At 40.1% G+C, this 9,617-nt stretch overlaps 1 protein-coding gene across 7 annotated transcripts; it reads right to left on the bottom strand.

Moving 5' to 3' along the window:
- Nucleotides 1-518: 518 nt before the first annotated feature.
- tdrkh (tudor and KH domain containing) lies at nt 519-9,152 on the bottom strand. Of its 7 annotated transcripts, none has more exons than XM_049015062.1 (16): nt 8,853-9,152; nt 7,469-7,626; nt 7,254-7,348; nt 6,864-7,053; nt 6,603-6,742; nt 4,944-5,250; nt 4,501-4,664; nt 4,244-4,419; nt 4,065-4,129; nt 3,660-3,811; nt 3,377-3,493; nt 3,240-3,294; nt 2,926-3,083; nt 1,828-2,794; nt 1,485-1,559; nt 519-1,101 (listed from the first exon to the last, which is right to left on the bottom strand). In XM_049015062.1, exons 2-15 carry the CDS (start codon nt 7,593-7,595, stop codon nt 1,504-1,506), a joined length of 2,769 nt encoding a protein of 922 aa, XP_048871019.1. In that variant the 5' UTR covers nt 7,596-7,626; nt 8,853-9,152; the 3' UTR covers nt 519-1,101; nt 1,485-1,503. The 7 variants fall into 7 exon arrangements, with proteins under 7 accessions (XP_048871019.1, XP_048871018.1, XP_048871017.1 ...); XM_049015061.1 differs by having other exon boundaries at nt 1,492-1,559; nt 1,828-2,797; nt 8,853-9,151; XM_049015060.1 differs by having other exon boundaries at nt 1,828-2,797; nt 8,853-9,150.
- Nucleotides 9,153-9,617: the final 465 nt, after the last annotated feature.

The following is a 9,617-nucleotide window of genomic DNA, read 5'->3' on the forward strand; positions in this document are numbered from 1 at the left end:
GCGACTTGTTTTAGCAGATTAAAATTATTTTGTCTGCATGCGATCCCCAGTTATGTGGTAGTGTTATTTACTATGTTGGTAGTGTTTTAAATGCACGTGGAGCAAGTATATCCTACATATTAAAAAGGATGACGTTTTGCAATCAGCACTAAATATATAGCGGAATTTAACTAATTTCCACAATTTTTTTAAATTATATGTGTGTATACAAAAGCTACTACAGAGCAAGTCTCACGTGCTTACTGAATGACGTGTAGTATTTCCTATCGTCATATTTTATTTTTTAACTAAGTAGTGAAAAATAGTTGCCGGAAGTCTTCAAGTTCAGACTAGCCGTTTATTAGTTAACAGCTTCAGTGTTGAGTCTCTAGTTCTGGGCTTTTAAAACTTAAGTAAAAAAAAAATCTAGCTGTTACAGCCATTTATAGCCAGGATAGTTAGAGACTGTAAACACCGGTTTATATCAAACTGCAAGATGTTATTCCACTGCCGTGATAATATCTGGTCTACTAAATAAATGCAGTCAAATATGTAAACACTTTATTACTTAAAATAAAACAACAGAACAAACGTCAACCTTAAGATGTCAGCCATATAACAATTTACATCAGAGCATGTCAGTATATATTAAATATTGGAAAAAGTATTTTTTTTTTGTAAAGTTTTGCTATACTAAATGAAAGTGGGATATGTACAAAATAGGGCCAAGTACATTCCGTTTATCAAACAAAAAAAAAAAAAAAACGCACAAAAATGTAACAGATTTTAGTGCACAAAATTTAACGAGGGAAAACTGGTTTTACAGAAACATTAACACGTAGCTGTAGAGTCATCCCTGTACTTGCAAAGGAAACCTAGTACTGACAGATTCTGCAAACCTGCCCTGGATATTTAGATTAGTTCCTGGCATATAATTTTTTTAGTACACAGTGCAAAGAAGGGACAGAGCGGAAACATTTTGAAAATATTCTTTGCATTACTCCAAGTTGGGCTGGTTTAGGCCCTGTGCTTAAGAGGACTGCAGGGCAAAGGTTGCAATTCCAGGCAGCAGCAGCAGCAGCAGCAATTTATAAATAAGGCAGTTGTGCGAAGTAGGATGCACTGGCAAGAGAGAAAGAGTTAAAAAATAAGTCACTCACAGTACTCTTCTGATCATTCAGAGCATATAAATACTTAGATTTAAACATGCAATGTCCTTTAAAAGTACAGGTTCAATATACATTTGTACTTAAACTGGCATTTTTTTTAATCCTATTAATTAGACTGATTTAATGCATTTATGTTTGATAACATGCAATGGCAGAAAAGTGAATATTTCTGGAGGGCAATAGAAATAGAAAATTAATCACACTTTGCCACTGTATCAAGGACTGAATAGCTGGAAGTAGCTGGAATATTTTATAAAGAAAATGCCATATTATAAAAGACAGTAGAGAGCAGTGCACGTAGCCAAAATATGCAATACACAATAACAAAATACCCACCCCTTACTTTGGTTTGCTTTCACACCAAGTCCTCCCCAATGACATCATCCATACTACCTGAGATCGAGGCAACTTCTAAAAGATTTGGCGAGGGGGGGGGGGGGGGGGGGGGAGAGGGGAGTTAGAAAAAAAAGAAATGGCAAGATACTGTCAAGATACTGTTCTCGCAAAAAAAGTCAAACCTCTACCAAGTTCATCTACAATCATGACTAACACCAAAACATACCTATAACCAAGTGTCATTGCAAAACAAACATCGTGACACAGTCCCAATTAAAAAGCCTATACCAAACTTCTATTTTGCATGCACTATAGATTTATTTTTCAGGCCTATCTTTATTACCTGAATTCAGAGCTGAAGCACTAGAATCAGGGGGATTATTATACAGTGGGATACTCCATTCTTTGTAATGGAGTGGGGGCCTCACTCCAGTTCCATACTTCTTTTCCTGGCTGACAAGCATATATGTGCTGGTGTTTCCTTCTGTTGAAGTATTCAAGCTTTGCAGCTGAAACTGCCAGTATGATTCCACACTTTGCAAGGGTCTGGTTTGCTCAAGCTCCAGAACATCATGGTTTCCCAAGAACTGCTCCTCAGAGGCAGTAACAACTCCATCGGTTCTCTCATTGCTGGACAACACCTGTTGGAACCTACATTCCACAAAGTTTTCATCTTTAGCTGGCAAATTACTTCTTACAGTCTTGATCTTTTGGCATGGGAAACTGCTGGTGTATTCTTCAAGGCTTGGACAATGCTTCGATTCTTCTTTTACTTCTGCTGCATGAAACCCACTGGCTCCACCACAACTACAATATTCACTACATGTTATGGCAGCTGTCAGACTTGGTTGGGCAACAGACCTCGCATCCTTCTTTTGTCTTATTACGTCCAATCTCAATAACTCTGCCTCTTCCCCATCACTGTTCTCAAGACTCTCAGAAAGATCCAGGCTATGACCATTGAGAAAATCTGACACTGCAGACTCACTGTCTGTCTGGGAATGGCAAGACGTAGACAGGCTTGTGCTTAAAGATAACACAGTGGAATCATTTGAGGAGGACAGGTAGTACCAGACACTGCGAATTCCACTACTGCTACTGCCCTCACTGATATTGCTTTCTGAAGAGGAATTCAAGACAGCAAATTCAGGGCCAGAAGAAATGGAAAATACATCCTGCCCATCATCAGAACTGCTGGCTCCAGAGAAGAATACTTCATCAGATAAAGTCAAGGAATTGAGAACAGAGGTCATGACCTCAACACAAGGGGAAGAAGTGGTGGAGGAGCTTGAGAACACGTCAGGGGACACCTGCTGTGGAAAGGAACAGTGTTGGTCTTGCTATGCCATCACAATTTTTCTGTACCCTGAAGAAGGATGAAAAACTCCTGGCTTGGGAGCAAGATGGGAGAGACCCCTATCCACAGTATGTTCATGCCCACCTGGGATGGTGTGGAGTCCCAGTTGCTTAAGGAGTTCATTAATAGGATACATGAACCCTGGTCTGCATCAGCTCGTACAGTTTCAAGTGGCTTAATAAAATTAAAGGAAAAGCAACTGGCTGGTTTCTTCATCACATTGCCACATGGATCCATAAAACCTTAAAAGACATGCATTATACATATAAAGCATAATGTCACTGAAAGAAACACAATTACAAAAATCCTACATTTATTCCCCACATCCAATATGTCTACTGGAATAAAGTGAATGTCCTTGCAATGAATACCCCTTTTTGCATATCTGGAAAACCTACCTGACAAGCTGATGCAGGAAAGACTGAGCTCTGATGTGACTCCAGTAACATCATCCTGGAAATGAAGGGATGATGATGACCGTATTCATTTTGGCATAGACATTCTGCATTTAAGGTCAATCCAATCTGCCCCTCACCAGCATCTTCTGCAGTGAACCCGGGTTATCTCTGGTACCCTTGAGCCCTCCATCACCCAAGTCAAGGCAGTGCACGGCATGCCCCATTCGGATGAGCTCCTCACCCACACCCAGCAGCTAAAACGAGAGGAAGGAGGGTCAGAACAACAAGGTTTCAAGAGAAACCTAGGCTCAAGTAACACACAAGTATAAACATTGATAAGTGGACCTTATCGAACAGAATCTCTTCAATCACACAAACACGCTTTCATGACCCAGACCCCTTCTTCATTACGTCACTGACCTTGCCATCGCTATTGTCATAGAGCTGAACACTTGGCCAGGAAGACATGTCAGAATGAGAGTAGCTGCACAATTTAGCAAGAAGTGGTTTCCACTGAGCACAGTAAGTCAAGCGGTCAAAATCATCAAGAGCTTCCTCAGTCCATGACCCCCCTGTAAGAGTGCCAAAACAAGAACATGGAGAACATGGTGGACACACTGTAACCTGCCTGCACTCAAACATAGTATATGGTGTTAGTCAGCTGTGACCTATTTGCACACAGTATCGTTCACTTCCTGTCTTTTGTCTTGCATTCCTGTTTGGTTAGGTGCCTTTTTGACATCAAGTTCAAAATCTATAGGTAGCACATGATGAGTTACATGGGAAAATTAAAACGAAACAAAAAAAAAAAAAAAAAGCACAAACCTGCTGGACTTACTCCTGCTAAACTACATTCAATGGCTTGGAAGGGAAGACTCAAAAAGTCACTCCTAAAGAGAAGAGAGAGCTATGTGAAAAATACAGCTTTGTTCAAAACCTTAAGCTGAAACAGACTAAGTGCATAGCCTGTCTATAAGGGTGTCTGAACCTGGATAAGTTCTGACCTCATGCTTCTGAGACTTTCTAGCGAAAGCTCGCCATTGTCGCCATAGTCAACATAGTAGACATCCACCAGGCCAGACTCCAGCACGTTCAGCACTCTGGCCCTGTTCCAAGTGCCATGGTTCCGGTAAGGGGCTGCCACAATGTCCCCCACCACTACTTTCTCTACTTTCAGCTCCTGGGGCAACAAAAACGATTACCGAGAGGTTTAAAGACTGCAAGTATCACCAAATTCATCAGAAAATTGAGTCTCACTCACTGCAGTCCCAGTGCTGTAGAAGCGGCCCATTTCAGCAGTCAACTTGTCAAGCTGTAATGATCGCACCCCCAAAATCTGGATCCAGAAGTGCTGTGGGTTCTCAGCTGCTGACACATATACTTCCAAGTGTTCATCTGGCTGGAAGCTCAAATCCGGACTAGGAACTAACAGGAGAATATTTGATTAGGTTTATATTTCAGTTTTGAGGATTAAATTATTAAGATGTACAAAAATTGGTACAAGGCCACAAAGTAATCCAGAGTTGCTTTGCTCCTGATCTGATCATTGCAACCAGTTCCTATAACTTGAGAAAAAACAAAGAAATAGATAAAGTGCAAAAGTAAATTGAAGACAAAACATTTTTTTGCACAGACTAGACAGTTAATTATGAATGAGAATTGAGTGCTCCAGCATTAGAGCACTTAAATCACTGCGATACTTGCTTTCAAATTTGAAAATGCTCTGCGGAGACATTTGAGTGTCTTGTTCCCCACTCTCAGTTATGGACTGTTCCTCTGGTATAGGTTTGGATGCATCTGGAGGCTCCGTGGTTCCATTGGGAAGTACCATCTTCTGGCTTAAGGGGTCTTCCTGAGGAAGATGAAGTTCCACTCCATTTTTCTCCGATTTTGGCTTTGCTTCCTTCTGACCTTGCAGTTCTGAGGGGCACCTCTTGTGGCGTAGAGCGGAGGACTGTGCTATCCGTTGCCGGACCTCCTCACTCTCAGCCACCTTTTCCATGACTAGCTCCTGAAAGACAACCAGCCCATTCTGCAAACTGTCAGCTTCAATAATTTAACTAAAACCCCAAATCAAATAAAGTAAGTTCATCTTCCAACTACTTGGATGGGATGCCAGTCCATTAAAAGAACACACATACAAATATGGACAGAACATTTAAACTTCACTCAGAGTCAAAAGCAGTCAAACCCTGGAGGACTGATGCTACATCAAACCATACAGCCAAAAATATTGTTCATACACGTGCAATTTCAGCTAAAAATAAAATCGAAAGTCTCTCTCAGATGTCTCTGATAATATTGCAGAACCTTTGATTTCCATAAATTAGTATGGCCCTTTAAATAAGAAACATAAAAAAAACAAAACATCCCGATGCAATTTCATATGAAGACATAAAATGTGATAGCCTTCGGTTATAACAAGCACAATCAGGACAGCCATATAGCAATCAATGAGTTTCTCAGACCTCTGTACTGGAAGTCTGGTCATTTTTTTTTGGCCAAAACTGCTCCAATTCCCTCAGATTTGAATGCTGTCTTCTCCCATCTGCTCCTTTTAAATCACTGGTTTTAAATGGAATTTAGTTCTAGACTCGCTGCTGCTGCTTCTGTCCAGTATTTTGCCTTCAGTCCCTCATAAGTAGCTTCTGAAGGCCATTGTCAATATGACTTTTGACAAAGACCCAGCTTTCTGACACTGGGTTACATACTATTCTCCAAACTGCTTCAATATTTTCCTGGTTCATCATCTTAATTATTTAAGGCACCCAAAGCCAGAGAAAGCAAAGAAACCTAAAACATACCACTAAACCAACTCCATGTTTGCTGTAGGGAAAGTTTTCTTTGAAGGCTTCAATTTGATTTTTTTTTAAATACATAGAGAGATGGCATGTTTACCAGAAAATTTCGTCTCATCCATCAGATATTCTTGCATAAATCTTCTGGCATACTAAGACGTATTTTTTTACAAATCTCTGCCAGGATTTCTTATGCTTCTGTCAGAAGTGGGAGTCCTTCACAGTTTACTTCTATACACCTCGGTTTTGATCAAGTTAGTGATGGATGATGGCCTCAAGAAAAGCAGAATCACCCATTTGAAATTCAAGGTGCAACAAAAAGGTGCCAATGATATTGTCTAACCCATTTAGGATATCTTGGACAATGAGTTAAGAACTAATAAATGACTTTGCTTTTGCAATTTGTTCCAAGGTAAATTCAAGTAAATGTGTACACAGATACCACAAGATTTAAAAAATGGTAATTTTTGGAAGAAATGATAAATTCCGATGCTCTTCGGATAATTCATCTTTTTGGGCACAGCTGAGATAACAAAATAATTAATACAACAAGAGAAATTCTCACTTTGGCATGATAGACCTCCCGGCGAATCCCCGTGATGGAAACTCTGCCCGCTTCCGCCAGGGTACCGTCCCGATCTTTAGGACAACTAATACGAGCGCCTGAAGTCCGATTTATCAGCTTTAAGGACTCCCCTCCACGCCCTTCAGGACACAAATGGGTATTTAATACTTGGAATCAAATGTTTTCACTGCATCGTAGAAGACAATAGCATGTCATTTAATTAAATTATTATTATTATTTTTTAAATGAGGCACGCATTACCTATGATTCGTCCTAAGGCAGTCTGGGGAACCTCAAAATCTTCAGTTATGACCTCACAGTCAGAGGCCAGTTTGTCCAGAGCACATTTGGCTATCAGAACCTGGCGAGCTGAGCCCTCAAGCTGAAAGGAGATACTGTCACCCTTATTCTCTGACAGAAGCCTCACTTGGGCACCAGACTGCTGGCTCACCTGTCAGGGAAGAAAACACCACAAGGAAAAGAAATTCACTGCATTTCTTCAGCTTTAATTACAGAACCAGCATCAGTGTACTAAGGGTTTCATTCAAATCAAAGCTTGATAGAGTCCAAAATAATATAAAACAAGACCACTTTGGATATTAAAGCATCAGAGCAGCAAAACTGAGTTAAATTATGTTATGATGAACTTACCAAGTCTAGGAATGAGCTCTGGGAATGCCTGGCGATGGAACGGTAAACTTCCGGAGGAACTGTCAGTCTGGCCTGTTCCACACTCTCCCTTTGACCTAAAGGGCAGGACAGGCACATGCTACAAAAACACCATGCTGCTAGCATTTCCCCAAAAAGCTACACACCAAATCTGCTACATATAATCCAGGAAAAGCTTTAAATGGAGTGCCACTTACCATTGCTACTTGTGAAATGACGATAGAGGATATAACCAACCGTGGCCCCAACTGGGAGCCCTAAGACGAGGGCCACCTTCTTCCCAGAGCTCAAGCTGCTCCAAGGGCCCTCCCCAGATGACTGCATTGCTCAATTTGCGTCAGAAACAAAACGGAACCTGCACATACGAGTTAAGCTCAGTGTCTGCAATAATGAGGTTTCAGCTCAAACCGCCTGAGAACATGAAATATACGCATGTTGAGAGATGGATTCCCAACTTTGCTTCCTGGCTTTATTGACTAAATGGTGAAAGATATAGAGCTTTTGCATACGTTTTCATGGTAAGTCACACAAGAGCATATGTCTTATTTGTTGTAATTTATATACAACAAATATGTGTTATAATTTAATAACAATGGCACCCACTTAAGTAACACCCATCTCTATCCAACAGGTCACTCACAGTGGCCGGGCAGAAGATGCGTGGATTCTTACAGCATATGCTTAATGGTAACTTTTGTGGAATTGTGCGTTTTTATCCATGAAGATATAAGTTATTACACTTTACTCTTTCAAGAAGAAAGTGAATGTTTCCTTATGAAAAATACCTATAGCTACCCCCAACCAAACTTAGATCAATAATAACCAGACAGTTTACTTAACTGTCAGCAAATTACGTTCATTTCGTTTTGGGTATATGGTTTACATCTCCCGCAGATAAAGTGGGAACTGCGTGAATAACTGCTTGTGATTTTTTATTTTTAATAAATAAGGAATACACAAATCTAGCCATCTGTTCATCTTTAGAAACACTACATAAGAACGGATAAATATGGCGATCAATGAATGAAGCTTCAACAGGCAAATAAAGAATAACCAGTAAACACCTGTGCTTAATGACGGATTTAACAGTTTTACGAGTAGTGAAGCGCTTGCTGTCATTTCTCAGTTTTTACGAAACAGAAAGAACCAAATATAACATGCCAATCTAAATGACAAAGTGTAAGAAATAGGTGGGGGAGCCGAAATTTTAATTCATGTTATATTAGTTGATTTGGAAAACACATTTTGCCGTTATACGTTTGTTCTCAAATCACACTGTTAGCTCGTTAGCTCACAAAGCTAGCGTATATTATAAAACGTTTAACCTGAATAAGATAATTATCGATTTAAAACAAGCTAGATGTGTGGATGCTATCTTACAGCTTGAACAGGAAGGAAACGACAGGTACATCAAAGTAATGCAAAGGAAGAGTCTTCCGTTATTCACATAGCCATTTATGTCACACGCACCGTATTAAGCAATGTAGGACCAACTCTAAGTCACCTTGACAGTCCAATAAAAGGACGAAACGTAACGCAAAAAAGACCCCTAAACCGAAATCACATTCGCATTATACTCACCCTTGATATACTCCTTTGACGTAAGATGACTTAAAATTGCTTTGCAGTCCCCTGTAATGTTTTTTTCAACGAACTGGCTATGTATTTCTTACCGATTGGTAAATAATTGGTCATGTGATTAAAGCAAGCCAATAATATTGAAATTGCCGCGTTCGCTGTAAAAATAACCCATCTCTGCTTCTTTCATTGGCGGCCGTTGTCCATCGTTTGTTGTCGTTGACCAATCATATTTGTCAGAAGCCGCCAAACCTTTCGGTTTGTGCTCCGAAGAGCCAATGGACAGAGGCCTTATAATTTTTGCGCCGCACGTGGCTCCCTCGGCATTTCAGGATCCCCAATAACCGGCGAAACACCTGCATAGATAATTAAAAAAAAATAATTCAAATCCCCACGCAGTTTCCGGCCTTTAGCAATAATTAACCAGAACTTCCGGCTTAATGGCTCCAATGTGCAGAGTAATAGGACATTAGATTTGCGGTCATAGTCATGCTTTCTTTGCTGTGTACCTGGTATTACTGGTGTCATAATATTTTAACCAGAGATGGAAATCATGATCGTTTCCACTTATTGAAAGACCTGAACCAATCACAGCATGAACTGAGATCACATAATAAAGACCAGTAGAAAAAGTGCTACTCTTTTATACTATTACAGTTGTTTGTGAGGCTTTATATCATCCAAATATTGCCTACCCCAATTATTAGGCAATTATGTCATCTCATTGTGTACCAGGTGACAGTTCACCTTGCAGACACAGACTTGACT

The sequence above is a fragment of the Brienomyrus brachyistius genome, chromosome 5 (genome assembly GCF_023856365.1).
Source record: "Brienomyrus brachyistius isolate T26 chromosome 5, BBRACH_0.4, whole genome shotgun sequence".
Taxonomy (NCBI): Eukaryota; Metazoa; Chordata; class Actinopteri; order Osteoglossiformes; family Mormyridae; genus Brienomyrus; species Brienomyrus brachyistius.

Bases quoted from the DNA above. Each gene is read 5' to 3' on its own strand.
- tdrkh (XM_049015061.1), bottom strand. From the start codon at position 7,595: ATGCAGTCATCTGGGGAGGGCCCTTGGAGCAGCTTGAGCTCTGGGAAG. The intron at 3,295-3,376 runs GTGAGGGGCAGA...CTTCATTTCCAG, and splicing joins GTTCACTGCAGAAGATGCTG to GATGATGTTACTGGAGTCAC. The intron at 1,560-1,827 runs GTAATAAAGATA...CAAATCTTTTAG, and splicing joins TGCTTCAGCTCTGAATTCAG to AAGTTGCCTCGATCTCAGGT.